At 42.5% G+C, this 23,095-nt stretch overlaps 1 protein-coding gene across 4 annotated transcripts in view; it reads right to left on the reverse strand.

Annotated features, from left to right (window-relative positions):
• Window positions 1-23,095, reverse strand: part of nlgn4xa (neuroligin 4 X-linked a) — a 343,262-nt gene that overhangs the window by 159,218 nt on the left and 160,949 nt on the right. For all 4 annotated transcript variants that reach the window (XM_073044237.1, XM_073044238.1, XM_073044235.1 and 1 more), the window contains one exon: window positions 22,890-23,039. In XM_073044237.1, coding sequence (XP_072900338.1) covers window positions 22,890-23,039 — 150 coding nt within the window. The remainder of the gene's footprint in view (window positions 1-22,889; window positions 23,040-23,095) is intronic.

Below are 23,095 nucleotides of genomic sequence, written 5' to 3' on the forward strand. Positions count from 1 at the left end.
TACCTGCCAACAATCTAGAAAAGATGAATCATTTTGATTTCCCTTATTACACTATCACTGAAAGTAAATGATTTGGACATGATACGGGATCAGAATGGGGTTTGTTATCACTGTCCTATACAACATGTAATTGTGCTTACTCATGGCAGGCCTGTCAGCATTAGAGGGTGAATCCATGGGGTATGTTTCTCTTTGTAAAGACTGATAGAGTATGATAGCAAAGTGGTTAATTGATTAGACTAAGACTACATCGTATCATTTATCTAGGGACATGAGTTCTAATTCCATTTTAAGAGCTGAGGAAATTAATTTCAAGAGGCAAAAAAGAAAGCTTGTCTCAGTAATGGCTCTGGGCCTTGAGGACCCGAGTTATAGGGAAAGGTTAAATAGGTTAGGACTTGATTCCCTGGAATGTGAGAGAATGAGGAGTGATTTGATAGAGGCATACTAATTTATGAGGGGTATATACAGGGTAAATGAAAGCAGACTTTTTCCACTGAGATTGGATGAGACTAGAACTAGAGGTCATGAGTTAAGAGTAAAAGGTGAAATATTTAAGGGAACCTGAAGGGGAATTCCTTCACTCAGAAAATTGGTGAGTGTGTGGAACGAGCTGCCAGTGGAGGTGGTGAATGTGGGTTTGATTTCAATATTTAAGAGAAATTTGGAAACATGGAAGGGGTAGGGGTATGGCAGGCTATGGTCCTGGTGCAGGTCGTTGAAACTGAGCTCACATGCACCACTTGTACTCTCTGCTCATTCCACACTGCCTCATGACCCTCTGAGTGAAGAAGTTTCCCCTCAAACTTTTCACCTTTCACCCTTAACCCACAACCTCTAGTTGTCATCCTGCCCAATTTCAGTGGAAAAAGCCTGCTTGATCTCTCCTCAAACTTTTATTTTCGAATGAATTAATTCCTACCCTATTCAATCTTTCCTTATAACTCAGGTGCTCTAGTCAAAGGAGAGGAAGCTGTTTTTTTTTGTGATGTGATGAGCTGTGTCTACATCTCTGCATTTTCTTGCACTCTTGGGCAGAGCAGTTGTCGTACCAAACTTTGATGTATCTAAATGGTGGATCTGTAAAAATTGGTGAGGGGTCTCAAGGATATGTTGAATTTTCTGAACTTCCGGAGGAAGTTTATGTGCCGGTGTACTTTCTTGGTCATTGCGTACATGTGGTTGGATTGTTTGATGGTCAAATTTCTTGTGATATTAACACTCAGGAACTTGAAACCTCAAACATCTCCACTTCAGCACCAAAGACACACACAGCAAAGAGTCAATACATTTCTAGATCTGGAATAACATTCATGAAGTAGACGATGTTTTTTTTACACAATTTCAGTTTGCATTTCTTATTAGAGTTATAGGGAGTCATAGAAAAGTACAGCACACTAGCAGGCCTTTCAGTCCATCTAGTCTGTGTCAAATTGTTATTTTGTCTAGTCCCATTAAACATAATCCTCCATACCCCTCCCATGCCAACACACCACAGCAAATTACTATAATTTGTAAGCATACACTCAGTGGCACTTTATTAGTTACACTTGTACACTTGCTCCTTAATACAAATATATAATCAGCCAATCATGTGGCAGCAACACAATGCATAAAAGCATGCAGACATGGTCAAGAGGTTCAGACGGAATATCAGAATGGGCTGGGAAAGAAATGTGACCTAAGTGACTTTGACCGTGGAATGATTGTTGGTGCCAGACAGGGTGATTTGAGTATCTCAGAAACTGTCTGAGGAGTTTACAGAGAATGGTGCGAAAAGCAAAACACATCCAGTGAGCAGCAGTTCTGTGAGTGAAGGCATCTTGTTAATGAGAGAGGTCAGAGGAGAATGGCCAGACTGGTTCAAGCTGACAGGGAGGCAACAGTAACTCAAATAACCACACGTTATAACTGAGGTATGCAGAAGAGAATAATTGAATGTACAACAGGTGAGACCTTGAAGTGGACAGCCTATAGCAGCAGAAAACCACAAACAAATGCTCAATGACTACTTTATTAGCTACAGGATATACCTCCTGTACCTGATACAGTGGCTACTGAATGTAATGCTGGTATTTATGTATTTATACACATTTTATTCTACATCTATACTTCAATTTCTAATTTATTTTTATATAAACTTTATAATTGTTCAATTTTGTTGGTTTTTGTTGTATGTCGCACCCTGATCAACGCATCACAGCAAATTTCTAATACATGTGAATGTATAGTGTGAATAAAGCTTGAGGACCACAAACCTGCCATGGTTTGGAGGCTTGCATGCATCAATAACTCAGAGAGTTATGTTGCCTGGAGTCAGGGCTTTATGTTTTGGCCCTTGGTAGGGTCACCCATACCGAACAGGTCAAAGGGTAGAGGCCAGACTCAGAATGTTCCACTGGTCCTCCAGGTTCAGGGTTTCAGCTCAGGGCTAACGACCCTGACTGACAAATCAAAATTGTTATAATAAACAGCAATGAAAAATCCTTCTACATCCGAGTGCGACGGTATTCCTGAATCTCCACCTGACACTTGCAAGACTGACAGTAGTGGAAACCGAGAGGAAACTCCTGGCACAATGGAAGAAGCCCCGAACATCACCAAAGATGGAGGAGCTTCATTGCTGCCCTAAACAGTAGCAGCATAATGGACAGTAAGTAAGCTGATCTTTGATCTCTTTGAATGGTATGCAAAACAAACGGTTTTTCACTGTATCTCAGTACACAACAAAAATAAACCAATTACATTATTAAACTGAAATATTAACCCTATTTCTTCTTCCACCCCTGCACTGCATATTCTCCATTTTATTTCTTAGAATTAGGCCATTCCATCCATCGAGTCTACTTCACCATTCCATCATAGCTAATTTATTATCCCTCTCAACCCCATCCTCCTGCCTTCTCCCCGTAATCTTTGATGCCCTGACTGATCAAGAACGTGTCAATCTCTGCTTTAAATATACTCAAAAATTTGTCCTCTGCAGCCAATCTGTGACAATGAATTCCACAAATTCACCACCTTCTGGCTAAAGAAATTCTTCCTTACCTCCATTTTAATGGGATGTCCCCCTATACTGAGGCTGTGCCTTCTGGTCCTAGACTCCCTAGCTATAGGAAACATTCTCTCCACATCCACTCTACCTAGGCCTTTCAGTACTGTCAATATCAATTGACTGTAAACATCCAGCAACACTAGTGATTCAGTGGGCAGAAAGGGTTAAGGAGACTTGCAGAAATTATGTTTTTCTTATTTCTGGTCAAAACCAAGCACAAAATAATCGCAAGCATGGGAAAATTTGCAGACACTGGAAATCCGAGCAACACACACAAACTGCTGGAGGATCTCAGTGGGTCAGGCAATACCTATGGAAAAGAGTTAATAGTCGACGTTTCAGAATGAGACCTTTCATCGGGACTCAAATCAGGACCTCATCAGTCCTAATGAAGAGTCTTGGCCCTAACGTAGACTGTTTACTCTTTTCCGTAGATGCTGCCTGACCTGCTGAGTTCCCCCAGCATTTGTGTGTGTTGCACAAGATTCTTATTTTGCTTCTTTTCAGATTGTGTTAACACACTGATAACAATAAAGATGGTTGTACCCTAAACAATAGCTGAACCAGGGTCTTAACCAGCTTCAAATCTACAATAATATCAGTAACTCAAGGTCTAGCAGAGCTGTGTATACATACAGAGGCCATTAACAATTCAACAAGCTGCTCTTTCTGTGACCCTATCAGTAACATTACCACTCTGACACTGTCAAACCATTGCTGTCAATACTGCAAATGGCTGTGGATTGATGGCTATCATGGCTAATCTGTGCCTATTAATCATGAGGGAAACATTAAGCATTGTGTTTGGCCACTCCTGTACTAGAAGAGGGAGGAATATGCCCTTCTTTACTTACTAAGTGATTGGTTACTGTGTTACCATGCCAACAACTGATCCCAGATTTCAATTGGCTCACAAACAGGCTCAATGCACAATCTCATTGGACAGACTATGAAAGCCGACAAACGATATTTGAATAGGGAATCTGAACTGATATTTTAAAAATGTTGTCCATTGCCATCTCAAATATTATGCAAATATGTCAGCATTCATTTCAAGCAGATGAGAATATAAAAGCAAGGGTGTAACACTGAGACTTTATAAAACATTGGTCAGACCACGCTTCCCCTTATCTAAGGAAGGATGTGCTGACATTGGAGAGGATCCAGAGGAGGTTTTTCGAGATTGGTTTGGCCATGACACTGGGAATGAAAGGTTAACTTATGAGGAGTGTTTCATAGCTTTGGGCCTGAACTCTCTGGAGTTCAGAAGAATTGGGGGGGTGGGACTCATTGAAACCAATTGAAAGACTGAAATAGAATGAATGTGTAGAGGATGTTTCCTATAGTAGGAGAGTCTAGGACAAAAAGGCACTGACTCAGAATAGAGGAGGAATTTATTTAGCCAGAGAGTGGTGAATCTATAGAATTCATTGACACAGAGGTCAAATCACTGAGTATACTTAAAGCAAAGGTTGATAGGTTCTTAATTAGTAAGGGCGTCAAAGGTTACAGGGAGAAGGCAAGAGAACGGGATTGAGAGGAATAATAAATCAGCCATGATGGAATGACAGGCAAGACTCAAAGGGCTGAATGGCCTAATTTGCTCCTGTGCCTTATATAGTTAAAGTCACTAGCGAAATCCTGGAACTGCCTGGCAGGTCAGAGAGCTCTCCTCTGTCGAAATAAGAGACTACAGCTTAAAAAGTCACTGATCTGAAACATTGACTCAGTTTTTTTTCCCAGTATATTCTGCTTTTATTTCAGGTTTCCAACATCTGCATTCTTTTATTCTGTATCACATAGAAGCAATTCATTAGACAGAGAGAACAAATTAAACTCTTGACCTTTTTTGGAAAACTGAGAACCAGACTAATCAGAGAACTTCTCAACATGTTTTATTTTCTGTTGAACTTATCCATCTACTTAGGAGCCCAGCTTTGCTTAGTTTACAGAATGTTCATCATCCATACCTCATCCTGAATCATAAATACACAATCATGGAAGCCAAAGCAGACTCAATGGGCCAAAGGGCCTAACTCTGCTCCAAGATCTTTGATCTAATTTCGTTAGTGTACCTACACATTCCTTGGATTTTATTTTTTATTGTTCCTTTATTTTGCTCTTTGCTCTCTGGAAACCCTTCCAAATGAGTCAACAAGCTCCTGTAAAATTGGATTAGCAGAAGCGATCCCATAGACTCACACAGCAATACAATACAATACAGGCCATTCGGTCCAACAAATCCATGCCAACCACAATGTCCACCCAGCTAGTCCGAATATTCCTGAATTCTGCCCATATCCCTCTATGCCCCACCCATCAAAGTGTCTATCCACTGCATCAACTATAAAGCCACAAGACCATAAGACATTGGAGTGCATCAAGTCTGCTCCGTCATTTGATCATGGCTGATACATTTCTCTTTCAACCCCATTCCTCTGCCTTCCCCCCATAACCTTTAATGTCCTGACTTGTCAAGAGCCTATCAGTCTCCATTTTAAATACACTCAAAGACCTGGCCTCCAGAGCCACTTGGGCCAATGAATTCCACTGATTCATTAACCCTCTGGCTAAAGAAATGCCTCCTCATCTCCATTCTTTATTCTGAGTTCGTGCCCTCTGGTCCTAGGCTCATCCACTTTTCTGGCAGCTCATTCCATATACTCACTGCCCTCTGCATGAAATGTTGTCCCTCAGGTCCTTACAAATCTTTCCCCATCTCCCCCTAATCTATGCCCTCTAGTTTTAAACTCCAGACCTTGGGAAAAGATTGTTACCATCAAATTTATCTATGCTTCTTTTCTACATGGTCACCTCTTATTCTCCTAAATTTTAAGGAATAAAGACCCAGTCAGGCCAACTTCTCCCTGTAACTCAAACCCTCTTTTCCAGGCACCATTCTCATATATCTTTTCTGAACTTTCTCCATTTTAATGAAATCTTTCCTTCCACATTCATTCATTCATTACGTGTCATGCCATAAACATGCCACGTCGTAGATGATCATGGTCTTGGCAATTTCTTCTACACAAGTGGTTTGCCATTGTCTTCTTCTGGGCAGTGTCTTTCCAAGACGGGTGATCCCATCCATTATCAATACTCTTCGGAGATTGTCTGCCTGGTGTCAGTGGTCACAGAACGTGGACTTGTGATGTGGACCATTTGTTCATATGACCATCCACCACCTGCTCCCATGGCTTCAGATGGCCCTGATTGGTGGGTGGGTGGAGGGAGGGGGCCAAACAAGTATTACACCTTGTCCAAAGGTGACTGGCAGGCTAGCAGAGCGAAGGAGCACCTTACACCTCCTTTGATGAAGATGTAACTCTACCCCACCACCCATTTCCTACAACACGGTGACCTAAACTGCATACAGAACTTGAAGTGCAGCCTCACCAATGACTTATAGAAATGTGGCATACTGTAATGCTCTACTCCTAGACTCAGTGCCCTGACTGATTAAAACAACTGTGCTAAACACCCTTTTCACCAACCTGTCTACCTGTGACACTGCTTTCAATAGACTATGCTCGTGTACTCTTACGCCTCCCTGTTTCATTGCACTCATTAGTTCCCTACTAATTTCTACTGTAGAGGATTCATCCAGCTGAGGATTGACCACCAACATGGGAAAGCTTCAAACCCAAAAAGTTCTTCCAATTCATTGGTCTGAAATACCTGACTGCATGTATAACACAAGCTCATGATCTCTACCTATTGGTTTCCAATGAGAAGATTGAGATAGGGTGTGGTTCAGGTGAGATGCTTTTCCTCTTAGCATGGGGAAGGCAGAACGGTGGATATTAGCCTCAGCACTCTTCAGCTAGGAAGCAAATTGGGGAAGGACCATTTTTTGGGATATTAATTGAATGAACATCAGTTTACTTCATTTTGTTTTGAGACCAAGCACGGTAACAGGACCTTCCGTCATAATGAGTCCATGATGCCCATGTGACTAAATAACCCACTAACCGTACGTCTTTGGAAAGTGGGAGGAAACCAGAGCACCTGGAGCAAACTGACGCTGTCATGGGAAAATGTACAAATTCCTTACACGCAGCAGTGGCAATTGAACCCAGGTTGCAGACGGTGTAATAACGTTATGCTAACAGCTACTCTACCATGCCAATGATATTGACTATTTGAACTTGGGTAGAATTTTCACGTTCTCCCTGTGGCCTTCCTTCGGGTGCTCTGTTTCCTCCCACATAATAAAAATCTAACCTAATTGATTCAAACAATTGGATCACAGCTCGCTGATTCTATCCACATTCCTTGTTCTTGCGATCTTTAATAATCTTGCTTGGGTGACGGTGCAGATACATTTCTTCCATAGGAGGCGTAAGGCGCTCCTTCCCTTTGGGCGAGGAGTGAGACCTGCTTAGCCCCCTGATCAGGGTCACATGAAGCCATGGGAGCAGGAGGTGGATGGTCATATGAGCAGCTGGTGCATATCACAAGTCCTGGTTATGTGACCACTGACACCAGGCAGACAATCTCTGAAGAGTTTTGATAATGGATGCGGTCACCCAACTTGTAAAGACACTGCTTAGAAGAAGGCAATGGCAACCCACTTATGTAGAATTTGCCAACAACAATCATGGTCATGAGACCATGATTACCCCCATCGTACAACGTGGCAGATAATGATGCTGATGAACCCTCTTACCTACTGATCAATCAATCTCAGCTTGTATAAACGATACTTATCTGATTAACACAATTCACTGTGAGAGTAGCAGAAAGAGGAATGCTAACTTAATGATTCAAGTGTGGTTTCCATTCGTGTAACTTCGATGCTTCCCTCACCTGCATCTCCTCCATTTCCTGCACATCTGCCCTCACGTCATCTTCTCGTTGCCGTTAGCAGGGATGGATAACTACCAAGCCACATACCACTCATCCCAGCACATCCTTCACCATGATCTTCAATGAGATCTTACCACAAACACAGATTTATCTCTGACCCACTCTCTGTTTTCAGCAGGAATCGGTCGCTATGTGACCATTCTTTCCCACTGATCTCCCTTCTGGCACTTACCCCCATTCCTCACAACTATTCAGAGCTCCAAACAGTCCTCCCAGCTGAGGCGGACCTTCACCTGCAAGTCTATCGGCACATGATGCTGCCAATGCAGCCTCCTCAACATCGGTGAGACCCAACATAGATTGGGGTCCAACACACAAAATGATGGAGGAACTCAGCAGGCCAGGCAGCATCTAAGCAAAAGAGTACAGTCAATGTTTCAGGCCGAGACTTTTCGGCAGGACTGGAGGGAAAAAAGCTGAGGAGTAGATTTAAAAGTGGAGGAAGGGGAGAGAGAAACACAAGGTGATAGGTGAATCCGGGGGTGGGGGGGGAGGGGATGAAATAAAGAGCTAGACAGTTGATTGGTGAAAGAGATACAGGGCTGGAGAAGGGGGAATCTGATAGAAGAGGACTACCTTACCAGGGATAGAGTACCTCTTGTTCTCACCTACCACCCCACCAGCCTCCGTGTCCAGCACGTAATTCTCTGCAACTTCCGCCATCTCCAATGGGATCCCATCACCAAGCACATCTTTCCCTCCTCCCCTCCACCACTTTCTGGTTTCCGCAGGGATCGCTCCCTACGCAACTCCCTTGTCCATTCAGCCCTCCCCTCTGATCTCCCTCCTGGCACTTACTCTTGCAAGCAGAACAAGTGCTACACCTGACCCTACACCACCTACCCTCACTACCATTCAGGGCCCCAAACAGTACCTCCAGGTGAGGCGACACTTGGACACTTGCTTTCTCCTTACTCATGGGATATAAACTCAGTGGCCGCCTTATTAGATAAAGGAGTGACACCCAGTGTGCTCTTCCGTTGCTGTAGTCCATCCACTTCAAGGTTCTATCTGTTGTGCATTCAGAGATGCTCTTCTGCACACCACTGTTGTAACACATGGTTATAAGACCATAAAACAATTTGACATTCTGTAAACGCAGAATTAGGCCATTCGGTCTGCTCCGCGATTCATCATGGCTGATTTATTATCCCTCTCAACCCCATTCTTCTGCCTTCTCCCTGTAACCTGACACCCCTACTAATCAAGAACCTAATAACTTCTGCTTTAAATATGCCCAATGATTTGTCCTCCACAACCATTTGTGGCAATGAATTCCACAGATCCCCCACCCTTTGGATAAAGAAATTCCTTCTCATCTCTGTTCAAAAGTGGCGTCCTTCTATTCTAAGGCTGCCCCTTTGGTCCTGGACATCCCCACTATAGAAAACATACTCTCAACATCCACTCTATCTAGGCCTTTCAATACTCGATAGATCTCAATGAGATCTCCCCTCATTCTTCTAAACTCCAGTGAAATCAGGCCCACAGCCACCAAATACTCATACGTTAACCCTTTCATTCCTGGATTCATTCTTGTGAACCTCGTCTGGACCCTCTGCAATGCCAGCACATCCTTTCTAAAATAAGGAGCCTAAAGCTGCTCACAGTGCTCTAAGTGTGGCCTGACCAATGTGTTCTGACTCCCCACAATAGAAAACATCCTCTCCATGTCTACGTTTATCTAGTCCTTTCAATATTTAATATATTTCAATGAAATCCCTAGTCATTTTGATCTTCTAAACTTCAGCAAGTACATATTTGGATTATGATTAAATGGTATCTGTTTGTTCCTGACAGCTTATTGAAACAGGTGTATCTCTTCCTCCTTATCCTTGGGATGTAAGTGCCAACATTTATTACCAATCCCTAATTCCCCCTGAAGTGTGTAGCTTGATAGGCAACTAAAAAGGCAATTAAGAAGTAATACAGATGGACTCTTCATCCATCCATATTATTGTGTTCAGTTATGTCATCTCATTATAGGAAGGCTATGGAAGTTTTGGAGAGAGTTCAGAGGAGATTTACCAGGATGCTGCCTGGATTAGACAGCATGTCTTACAAGGAAAGATTGAATGAGCTAGGGTTTTTCTCTTTGGAGTGAAGGAGGATGAGATATGACTTGATAGAGGTGTACAAGATGATGAGGCATAGATACATTGGACAGCCAGGGGCTGTTTCCCTGAGCAGAAATGGCTTTAAGGTATTTGAAGGAAAGTATAGGGGGAGATATCAGAGGTAAGTGTTTTTACACAGAGAGTGTTGGGTGCATGGAACACACTGCCAGAGGTGGTGGGACAACCAGATACATTAGGGACGTTTAAAAGACTCTTAGACAGGCACATGGACCAAAGGAAAATGGAGAGATATGTAGGGAGAAAGGGTTAGACTGATCTTGGCGTAAGTTAGAGGGTAGGCACAACATCATGAGCTGAATGGCCTCTACTGTGCTCTAGTGTTCTACGTTCTAAGAAATGCTACCTGTCCAACTGGTTTTAATATGTGATCTTGGTAATGCAGAAAGTCAGCAGGAATATGGAACTTGCAAATCTCAACAAAGACCACTGAAGCAGCAACCGTCTGTGATTCACAAAGACATGCCAGGTGATGTGGACTTCCGAAAGGGTGGGAAGGGAGAACACACCAGTCCTCATAGAAAGAACTGAAGTGGAAAGAGTAAGTAATTTCAATATCAGGATCTCTGAGGAACTAACCTGGACCCAACATATCGATGCAGCCTCAAAGAAGGATCAACAGTCGTTATATTTCATTAAGGGTTTGAAAATATTTGGTATGTCACCAAAAATACTCGGAAATTTCTACAAATGTTCTATGGTGAGCATTCCAACTGGCTGTATCACTGTCTGGTATTGGGGGTGGGGTGGCTACTGCACAGAGTCGAAGTAAGGTGCAGGGAGTTGTAAACTTAGTCAGCTCCATCATGGATACTAGCCTTCGTAGTATCCAGGAAATCTTCAAAGAGCAATATCTCAAAAAGGCAACATTCATTCTTAAGGACCCCATCACCCAGGTCATGCCTTGTTCTCATTACTACCATCAGGAAAGTGGTACAGAAGCCTGAAGAGGCACACTCAATGATTCGGGAAGAGCTTCTTAACCTCTGCCGTCTGATTTATGAATTGACATTGACCCATTGATGCACCATCAATAACTCTCCGAGATGTGAGGCGAGATATAGGCTTTTACTGGCTGGAAGAAAGAACAAGCAGCAATTGACCACCACACTACATCCTGGAGACTGAGGCCGGGACGGTGTCCCCAATCGCCTTTATACCGGGGTTCGTGGGAGGAGCCACAGGAGCAGTCAGCTGGGGGGCGTGTCCAGACAGGTATATGTAGTTCACCACACCCATGTACCTATTTTTGCACAACTTATTTAGTTTAACTATTTAACATGTATATCCTTACTGTAGTTCATTTCTTTCTCTATTATTATGCATTGCATTGTACTGCTGCCACAACACCAATAAGTCTCATGACATACGCAGGTGACATTAAATCTGATTCTGGTCCAGCAACCTGGGTTCAATCCTGAACCTCAGATGTTGTTGAGGGGGTGTCTGTGATAGGGTAGGCTTCCTCTTGGTGTTCCAGTTACCTTCCACATCCTAAAGGGTTGATCGTTTAATTGGCAGCTGTAAATGACCCCAAGCACAAGTGGGTAGATTCAAGCATGAGAAAGAAAATAATTTACTGGGGAAGAGGCGGCACAGTGGGATTTCTTGGAGAGCTAGAATGATTGGGTTTGGAAAGAGCCTGTAGAAGAGGGGTTTAGGTGGACAGAAGAGGTTTAGATAGACAGGAGAGATTTGGATGGATAATTTTACAGGACAGGTTTTTTTTTAATACAGAGATTGGTGGGTGCATGGAATATGCTACCAGGATTGTGATCGAGGCAGATAGGATAGAGATGTTTAAAATAATACAATCATTAGAGTTATAGAACAGTATAGCACAGAAACAGGACTTTCATACCATCTAGTCTGTGCCAAACTATTTAAATTGCCAACCCATTGACATGTACTAAGACAATAGCCCTCCATACTCCTACCACCCATGATTCTATCCAAACTTCTCTTAAACATTGAAACTGATTTTGCATGCACCACTTGAGCTGGCAGCTCATTCCACTCTCTCACAACCCTCTGAGTGAAGAACTTTCCCTCATGTTCTCTTTAAACATCTCACCTTTCAACTTTAACCCATGAATTCTAGTTGTAATCCCAGTCAACCTCAACCTGTTTGCATTTACCCTATACCTCATAATTTTGTATACCTGTATCAACTCTCCTCTCAATCTTCTATGTTCTAAGGAATACAGTCCTTACCTATTCAGTATTTCCTTACAACTCAGGTACTCCTGACCCAACAATATCTTTGTAAATTTTCTCTGCACCCTTTCAATCTTTTTTCTTCTTTCGACCAAAACTGCACACAATACCCTCAGGTTAGGCTTCGCCAATGTCTTATACAGCTTCAACGTCATATAAAACTTCAACATAAGGTTCTGAAGACATTTCAAAACATACTTAAATAGGTAAGGCATGAGAAGGACATTGTCCTAATGCAGTCAATGGGATGAGTGTTGATGGGCAAGAAGGTTGGCATGGATGAGTTGGGCGGAAGGGCCTGTTTATGACTGTATGATCCTATGAGACTCTCAGTTATGAGGAGTGGACTCCACCCACTAAATCTCTTCCCACCATCAGTAGTCTGTCTTGGAGGTACTGCCTTAAGAAGGTAAAATCCATCATCATAAGTCCCTACCACCCAAGCCATGCCATCTTTTCACAACTACCATCATGAAGGAGGTAAAGAAGCCTGAAGTCCCACACCACCATGTTCAGGAACAGCTAATTCCCTTCATCCATTTGGTCAATAGCCAACTGACATAACCCTAATCACTAGCTCATTATAGCAACACTAGTACCACCTTGTCCACTTTGCAGTAAAATTGGACTTCCCCTTAGAACAGAGATGAGCAGGAATCTCTTTAGCCAGAGAGAGGTGAATTTGTGGAACTCATTGCCACAGACAGCTGTGGAGGCCAAACCATTGGGTATATTTAAAGTGGAGGTTGATAACTTCTTAATTAGTAAGGGTATCAAAGGTTCGGGGAGAAGACAGGACAACTGAGTTGAGAGGGGTATTCAACCAGCTATGAAGGAATGGTGGAGCAGACTCGATGGGCCAAACAGCCTAATTCTGTTAATAAGTCATAGGAGCCTGTTCCATCATTCAATCATGGCTGATCTTTTTTCTCCTCCTCAGCCCCACTCCCCAGCCTACTCCCCATAGCCTTTGATGCCAAGTCCAATCAAGAACCTATCAAGCTCTGCCTTAAATACACCCAGTGACCTCACCTCCACAGCTGTCTGTGGTAATAAAATTTTACAAATTCACTACAGTCTGGCTAAAGAAATTTCTCTGGATCTCTGTTTTAAATGGATGCCCCTCTATCCTGAGGCTGTGCCCTCGTATCCTAGTCTCCCCCACCATGAGAAACATCCTTTCCACATCTACCTTGTCCTGGCCTTTCAACATTCGAAAGGCTTTAATGAGATCTCCCCTCCCCCCCATCCTTCTGAATTCCAGCGACTACAGACCCAGAGCCATCAAACGTTCCTCGTATGATAAACCTTTCATTCCTGGAATCATCCTTCTGAATCTCTTCTGAGCCCTCCCCAAAGCCAGTTCATCTTTTTTAAGATGAGGATCCCAAAACTGTTCACAATACTCAAGGTGAGGCCTCACCACTACCTTATAAAGCCTCAGCATCACATCCCTGCTTTTGAATGCTAGACCTCTTGAAATGAATATTAATATTTATTTGCATTTACCTTCCTCACCACCATATATGAAATTTGTGTGTAGAAACTCCTTTGCAGTTACTTGCATTTGATAGTGCCAGCTGTGTGTAGTAATCCACTTCCAAATTCTGTTCTCAAAACTTCAGTGGAACTGAATTTCAGAAGCAGATTACAAGGAAATAGCCTTGTATGGTTAAGCACAGATGATTAAAACTGAGTACCTCTTTCTTACTTAATATTCAGTATTATGAATTCTTACTCTATAATTCTCAATTATACAAATAGCATCACACCTAATTGTCTCAGTCCTCTATAGGTGGCCCAGTTTCTGTGAAAAGGGATCAGATCAGTAACAGTAAAGCCCTTAAATGAGGCCAGAACTGAGGACTGTATGTGAACTGGCACCCTGCTTCAATGGGTCACAAAACGCTGCAGATGCTGGAATCTGGAGCAATGAACACTCTGCATCTGTGGGATGAATGGCCAATGTTTCAAGTCAAATGCCATCTGTTCTGAAATAGTCTTGATTTTTGACACAAAGTGCTTCCATAGATGCTGCCTGACTTTCTGAGTTGGTCCAGCGTTTTGTCTGGGTTGCCTAATCACTGGTGACCACTTTGATCATTTTGCACTAAAATAGATATTTAATTTTGTTCTAATTGTGTTCTTTCTTGCAACAGTTATGTTGTATTCATGTTTTCCTTGTGAATGCTACTTACATGATGCTATATGTCTGTAATGCTACTACAGGTGAGTTTTTCATTACACCTGTTATACATATGCAGATAAACCTTATTTTGACTTCTACAGTTTTTAAAGTGATTTTCTAAATGCTTTGCATTGTCTGTGCTTTTGCCCCATCAATATTTGAGTCAATATTATTTATTAGAGTATAACCTCTTGAAAAAGTGCGGAAAGAACTTAGAACCATCAATTCATCAGGCTCTTGAACCAAAGGGGAAAACTTCACTCAACTTCACTTGCCCCATCATTGAAATGTTCCCACAACCAATGCATTCACTATCAAGGACTCTTCATCTCATGTTCTTGATATTTATTGCTGATTTATTTATTATTATTTCTTCCTTTTTGTATTTGCACAGGTTGTTGTCTTTTGAACACAGTTTCAATACCCAAGTTGGTGTGGTCTTTCATTGACCTGTTAAAGTTATTATTCTATAGATTTATTGAGTATGCCCGCAAAAAAAATAATCTCAAGATTGCATATGGTGACATATATGTACTTTGATAATAAATGTACTTTGAACTTTGACCTTTTCATTCCTGGGACCAATCTCTTGAACCTCCTCTGGACTCTCTCTAACGTCAGCACAAAACTGCTCACAATGTTCCAAGTACAGTCTGTCCATTGCCTTATAAATCCTCGGCTGAAGTGTGACAAAGAGCCTGTTTCTATGCTGTACTCTTTTATGTTTTGTTCCATGTTAATGGTCCTCTACCTTTTTGTCTTCCAAAACAACAAAGCTCTGATTCCCTCCCTCATTTGACCTGATATCCATTTGCATGACTTGGTGTCAACTTTTATATGTTACGGTTAAAATGACACAGAAGGAAGCCTTAAGTTCCTCCTGATTTCTTTCTCCATTAACCAGCATTAAGGGATAATGTACACTAGCTAGTTAACCTAGTAATGAGGAACTCAAGGATCTAATTGCACAAGAAGGTATTGAGTCCATGGTCTTGAAGCATATTGATTAGTTTTGAGGGGATGATGGTATTGAATGCTGAGCTGTAGTCAATGAAGAGCATCCTGGTGTATCATCTTGCTGCCCAGATGTTCCAGGGTTGAGTGAAGAGCCAGTGAAATGGCATCTGCTGTGGACCTGCTGGTCAACCTCTCAAAGCACTTCATCACTGTGGATCTAAGTGCTACTGGATGACAGTTACAGAGACAGGTCACAGGTATTTCAATAATTATACCACTACGTTGCTTTTTTCTTCACACTGGTATAATTGTTGCCTGCTTGAACTGCTGAGGTCAGGGGTTAAAAACCTCATTGAACACTCCAGCCATTTGACTAGCACAGGTCCTAAGTACTTGTCCACGTTCTCCATATGGGCCAGATGCTGTTCATGGGTTCATCCCCTGAAGGCTGCTCACGCGTTAGTCTCAGGGACTGAAATGACAGGATCATTGGGAGCTGTGGGAGCTCGTGATGGTCCCTCCATGTTTTGATGTTCAAAGCGAACAAAGAAGGCACTGAACTCATCTGGAAGCGAAGCGCTGTTGCCGCCTATGTCACTTAATTTAATTTATAAGAGGTGACAGTATTCAAGCCCTGCCACTGAAAGGAAAGGTAGTAAGAGATTTGAAAGTAGTGGAGGGAGGGGTAAATGCGAAATGATGGGAGAAGACCGGAGGGGGTGGGATGAAGCTAAGAGCTGGAAAGGTGATTGGCGAAAGTGATACAGAGCTGGAGAAGGGAAAGGATCGTGGGACGGGAGGCCTCAGAAGAAAGAAAGGGGGAGGGGGGAGCACCAGAGGGAGATGGAGAACAGGCAAACAACTAAATTTGCGACTGACCTGGCCCTCATCAGATTGTGGATTTCAAGGTTCATTCAGGGCTTCTGATGGTGGAAGACTCTGAATGATTTTATGGGGACACATTCGTCTACAACTGTTTTAATAAGTCAGTTACAACCATGGCGCATTCATTCAGATCCACAGATGAATCCTCGAACACGGCCGAGTCCAGTGACTCGAAGCAATCACATAGCCACTCCTCTCTCTCTCTCACGACCACCCCTTTGTTGTCCTAATCCCTGAAGCTGTGCTCTTTAGCCTCTGTGGGTATGCAGGTAAGAGAAGGGCAGCCAAGTGATCCGATTTCCTAAAATGCGGCCTGGGCATGGAACAGTAGGCATTCCCTATCTTAGTTAACATATGAGAGTGTTTGAAGTCTCTGGGCCTGTATTTGCTGGAGATTATAAGAATGAGGTGTGATCTCATTGAAATCAATTAAATATTGAAAGGAGTGAATGTAGAGAGTGTTTCCTGTAGTGGGGGAGTCTCCCATCACAGGGTACAGCCTCATAATAGGACACCCCTTTAGGACAGAAGTGCGGAGGAATTTCTTTGGGCAGAGAGTGAAACTGTGGAACTGATTGCCACAGGTGGCTGTGGTGGCCAAGTTATTGGGTTTATTTTAAGTAGAGATTGATGGGTTCTTCATTAGACAGGGTGTCAAAGGTGACAGGTAGAAACATAGAAACATAGAAAACCTACAGCACAATACAGGCCCTTCAGCCCACAAAGTTCTGCCGAACATGTCCCCACTTTAGAAATTACTAAGCTTACCCATTGCCCTCTACATTTCTAAGCTCCATGTACCTATCCAAAAGTCTCTTAAAAGACCCTATCATATCCGCCTCCACCACCATTGCCGGCAGCCCATTCCACGCACTCACCACTCTCTAAGTAAAAAACTTACCCCTGACATCTCCTTTATACCTACTCCCCAGCACCTTAAACCTGCGTCCTCTTGTGGCAACCATTTCAGCCCTGGGAAAAAGCCTCTGACTATCCACACGATCAATACCTCTCATTATCTTTTACACCTCTATCAGGTCACCTCTCATCCTCCGTCGCCCCAAGGAGAAAAGACCGAGTTTACTCAGCCTAATCTCATAAGGCATGCTCCCCAATCCAGGCAACATCCTTGTAAATCTCCTCTGCACCCTTTCTATGGCTTCCACATCCTTCCTGTAGTGAGGCGATCAGAACTGAGCACAGTACTCCAAGTGGGGTCTGACCAGGGTCCTATATAGCTGCAACATTACCTCTTGGCTCCTAAACTCAATCCCACGATTGATAAAGGCCAATACACCGTATGCGTTCTTAACCACAGAGTCAAACTGCGCAGCTGCTTTGAGCGTCCTATGGGCTTGGACCCCAAGATCCCTCTGGAAGTTTACCTTTTACCTCCAAGTAAAAGGCAGGAGAATGGGATTCTGAGAGATAATAAATCTGCCATGATGGAATGCTGGTGCAGAATTGATGGGCTGAATGGCCTAATAATGCTCCTTTTTCTTCTGGTCTTCAGGCACGCGGTGTCTGCACTGAACTTGAAGCCAGATTAAACTACTCCCTTCTGCCCACACATGATTGATATTCTTCCACTCCCTGCATATCATTGCGCCTGTTCGACAGCCTCTTAAACAGCAAAGTTGTACCAATTCCCTGCAAAATCCCAGCAGTCCATTCCAGGCATTTATCACTCTCTGTTAAAAACTTATCCCACATGCCCCTTTTAAGCTTTCTTCCTCTCATCTTAAATGCATGTCCTCTCATATGTGACATTTCTATCCTGGGCACGGTTTACTATTTCTTGGCTTCTCATAAACTTATAAACTTCTATAAGCTCTCTGTTTAAACTCCAATGGTCTAGAGAAAGCAACACAAGTTTGTCCAAACTCTGCCTGTGGTTCATACTCTCTAATCCAGGCAGATCCTGGTAAATGTCTTCTGCATCATCATTACTATGTGTCATATGATGGAGATGATCATGGACTTCCATCTGTCTTTTGATCCCCTTCAGTCTGTCTTTATTATTCTTTTCTCTTCTCCATAGATGCTGTCTGGCCTGCTGAGTTCCTCCAGCATTTTGTGTGTGTTGCTTGGATTTACAGCGTCTGCAGATTTTCTCTTGGTTGTGATTATCAACACTCTTCAGAGATTGTCTGCCTGGTGTCAGTGGTCACATAACCAGGACTTGTGACATGCACGAGCTGCTCATACGATCATCCACCACCTGCTCCCATGACTTCATATGATCCTAATCGAGGGGCTGCATTTTGCCCAAGGGTGACCTGCAGGCTAGCAGAGGAAAGGAGACCTTACACCCCCTTTGGTAGAGACGTACCTCCACCCCACCATCTGAATGTCTTCTGCACCCTTTTCAAATCCACTACATCCTTCCTATAATGATAGAGTTACTTTGATTTTGACTTTTGACTCTGTAATGGGGTGAGCAGAATTGCACACAATACTCTCATTGCGGCCCAACCAGTTTTACACAGCTGTGAATTGACTTCCTGATTCTTATTCTCAATGCTCTGACCACTGGAAGCAAACATACTTTAATAAAGACAATTAATGATTTTAAAGATCAGCTTTATTTGACACCTGCACATCAAAACTTACAGTGACATGCATCCTTTTGTGTCAAACCAAATCAGAGGGGATTGTGCTGGGGAGCCCACAGGTGTCGCCACGTTTCTGACATACTTGCAACTCACTAAACCTAACCGTACATCCTTGGAATGGACGAAGACAAGGATATATCAAAGTCAAAGTAAATTTACTATCCACGTACATATATGCTACCATATTCAACCCTGAGATTCGTTTTTTTTTTTGCAGTCATACTCAATAAATCCTTTGAAAAATAACCATAACAGAACCAATGAAAGACTGCACCAACTTGGGCGTTCATCCAGTGTGGAAAAGACAACAGTTATGCAAATACAGAAAGAAAGAAATTCTAATAATAAATAAAGAAGCAATAAATGTCAGGAACATGAGATGAAGAGACCTTGAAAGCGAGTCCAGTGGTTTGGGGAACATTTCAATGATGGGGCAAGTGAAGTTGAGTGAAGTTATCCGCTCTGGTTCAAGAGACTGATGGTTGAGGGGTAGTAATTGTTCCTTAACCTGGTAGTGTGAGTCCTGAGGCTCCTGTACATTCTTCCTGATGGCAGCAGTGAGAAGAAAGCATGGCCTGGGTGGTGGAGGTCCCTGATAATGGATGTTGTTTTCTTGCAAGAGCATTTCATGTATATGTGCTCAGTTGTGATGGGCTGGGACATATCCATTACTTTTTGTAGTACTGCTCATGGACTGTTGGTCAGACTCCCATAAGAAAGGAGACTACATAGCATGCACAGCAGGACCACCAGACTCAAAAACAGTTATTTTCTCCTAGCAGTAAGGCTGGTCAACACCTCCACCCACTAACCCACCCCAGCATCACTACTTTATCATTTCCTGTCAGTCACCTTATGCACGTACTCTCCTGTACCTAGCATCTCTTCATGGATATGCAATCAATCCGTGGATATAAGCTATCTTATGCATTTACAGTATATTTATTGTCTTTTAAAAATTATTATTGTGTTCTTTTCTTATTGTGTTTTTTATGTGTTGCATCGGATCCAAAGTAACAATTATTTTGTTCTCCTTCACACTTGTGTACGGGAAATGACATTAAACAATCTTGAATCTTGAATTGTAAACAATCTTGAAACCAAAGTACCTGTAGGAAATCTACAAAGTCATGGGGAGAATGTACAAACTCGTTGCAGACAGTGGTGGGTATTAAACCCCAATTCCTTGTCAAGTAGGATCTGAGCTGTGGATTCAATGTCAGTTTAATCCAGTCAGCATTGTTGTGAAGGTTGGAAGAATTTCCCTATTGATAAAGGGAGGCATGGTAACGTGGTGGCTAGCGTAACACTTTACAGTACAGTTCAATTTCTGCTGCTGCCTGAAAGGAGTTTGTACGTTCTCCTCATGGTCTTGTGGGTTTCCTCCCATAGTACAAAGATGTATCGGTTGGTAGGTTAATCGGTCAATGTAAATTGTCCCATGATCAGGCTAGATTTAAATCGGGTACTGCTGTCAGTGTGGCTCGAAGGGATGGAAGGGCCTATTCTGTGCTCTATCTCAATAAATATTGCAAATAAGTAATAAAATTTGTTGTAATATAGAACATCATACAGTACAGAACAGTACAGGTCCTTCAGCACACGTTGTTGTGTCAATCTTTTAACCTACCATAACATTAATCTAACACTTCTCTCCTACATAGCCCTCCATTTTTCTTGCATCCGTGTGCCTACCTAAGGATCTCTTACATCTCCCAAATGTTTTCATCTCCTCCACTACCTTTGGCATTGTGTCCCACAAAGCTACCATTCTCTTTGTAAGAAACCTACCTCTGATATTCCACCCCCCCCCCATACGTTCTTGAGAAACCCTGAGAAAAAAGGAACTGACTGTCACTCTATCAATGACTCTTATCACCTTGTAGAACCTCCTTCAAATCACCTCTCACTTTCCTTTGGCCCTAACGCTCACTCAGATTCATGCTCTTGAATCCAGGCAGCATCCTGGTAAATCTCCCCTGCACCATCTCTAAAGCTTCTACACCCTTCCTATAATGAAGCGACCAGAACTGAACACAATACTCCAAATGTGATTGAGCCAGAATTTTACAGAGCTGCAACATTACTTCCCTGTATGGAATTTCAGTCAAAATCTGTTCCCTGTCTAATGAATATGAAATATTCATTGGACAGGGAAAAGCTGTCAGAATAGAAATGAATAAAGGCATGATGGATTTTTGTTGACTCTATTCTGGGGAAGGCAACCGATGGCAAAGTTCCCGTTCGTAATAACAGTGATGATGGTGATTCATTGACTGTATTAAAGCCTGAAGTACAAAACGAAGCATTGAAATGGAAAATATCTCTACTAATGGGGCCAAATTAATCTGAAGATCAGCCTTTGAACCCATCAATTCAGTTTGGTTCAACAATCTTCTCCAGGACAATTCAATTGAGAAACCATATACAAAAGACTTGCTGAGCTAAAAATTCCTCTGTGTTGACAAATGACTCAGTCAAATCTCCTTTAAAATTTTCCCCGCTCAACTAAAACTGATGCCTTGTGGTATTTGCTATTTTCATCATGGAATAAAAAAAGACTCTGACTGTCTAACTTATCTCTGCCTCTCATATTCTGATGTACTGCTTTCGGGTCTCCTTGAAAGTCAGAGGCTCCATAGAAAAAAATTGTTTAACAATTATCATTCAACCATACACGAGTACAGCCAAATGAAACAGTATTCCTCCAGGGCCAAGGTACAGAACACATTTCCAACAGCACACATCACGCTGCACATTGCACAATCTCTCCTTATAGCTAGTACTCTCTAATCTAGGAAACATTCTGGTAAACCTCATCTGCACTCTCTGCAAAACCTCACATCCTTCCTGGGTGACCAGAAATGAACACAATACTCCAAATATAGCCCTTCAAAGTTTTATATCACTGGACCATGTCTACCCAGCTTTTATACGCTCCACCCCAACCACTGAATCCAAGTGTGGGTTGTTGAGAAAGGCATTCGACAGAGAGGAGAGATTTGTCCTTCCAGAGCTGGGAAGCTTTGAATTTCTCCACTCCAAAGGATGATCAATTCTGCAGTTCAAATCTGAGCTTGATTTTTGGACAAGGAAATCAAAGGGGGGAAAGTGGACAAAGTTCAGGAATGGTCATCTTATTTAGAAATTTAAGGAAATTCAACATGTTATCGAAGACTGATACACAATGGAAAGCATTCTGACTGACTGCATGATTGAAAAACTCCAATGCACAGAAACGTCAGAGGCTTCAGAGAGTGGTGGACTGCACTCAGCCAGTTTCATCATGGATACAGCTTTCCCCACCATTGAGGGTGTCAACTAGAAGTGATACCTCAGGAAGTGACTCACAATGTTGCCATCAGGCATGTGGTACAGGTGCCTGATAACCCACACTTCAACGTTCAACAACAGCTTCTTCCCCATTGCTATCACTTTCTCAAAATGACCTCTAAGAAAAAACTCTGACACCACGCCACACTGTATCTCTTTCTCAATCTTGCACTAGTGGCATTGTTTATTGTGTTGGTTATTTTGCAAATGTACAAGGCATGTATAATTTAGGTTAATTTGTGCTAACTTATAAGTTAACAAGAATGTATTTGTGCAAAAGATCTCAAGTTCAAGTTCATTATTGTCTGACTGTACATATATACAACCAAACAAAACAACAATCCTCCAGGCCACAGTACATCCACAAAACATATATGACACACAGCACATAAAACAATATATTACCAGAAATAAGTTAATAAAATCCAAGTTTTACACAGCACAGGTAAGCAGTAAACAGCCTGCTGGCAAGACCTCAGTGGCGACAGGGTAGCAGGGCCAACTTGTTTACTTTTGTTCTGAAGTCATAAGTTACCACTGTCCGACTGAGATACACATTTGATATAATACAACATAGAAAACAAGGCTTCAAAAAGCCTGAGCCAGTGAAAACTGTCTTATCCATCGTCACTCACCTAACACTCCCAGCCTGTAGTTGAGTGTGACCACGATGACGTTGCCATAACTTGCCAGGACGCTGCCATCTATCAGGTTACCGGTGCTCTCCATGTACGATCCACCGTGGATGTACACCATCACCGGCTTGGGACCACTGTCATGTATATCTGCAAGGAAATGAAAAGTCTGTTTTCAGCCACTAATATAGTGCACATGGGGTATA

This window comes from Hemitrygon akajei, chromosome 4, assembly GCF_048418815.1.
Source record: "Hemitrygon akajei chromosome 4, sHemAka1.3, whole genome shotgun sequence".
Taxonomy (NCBI): Eukaryota; Metazoa; Chordata; class Chondrichthyes; order Myliobatiformes; family Dasyatidae; genus Hemitrygon; species Hemitrygon akajei.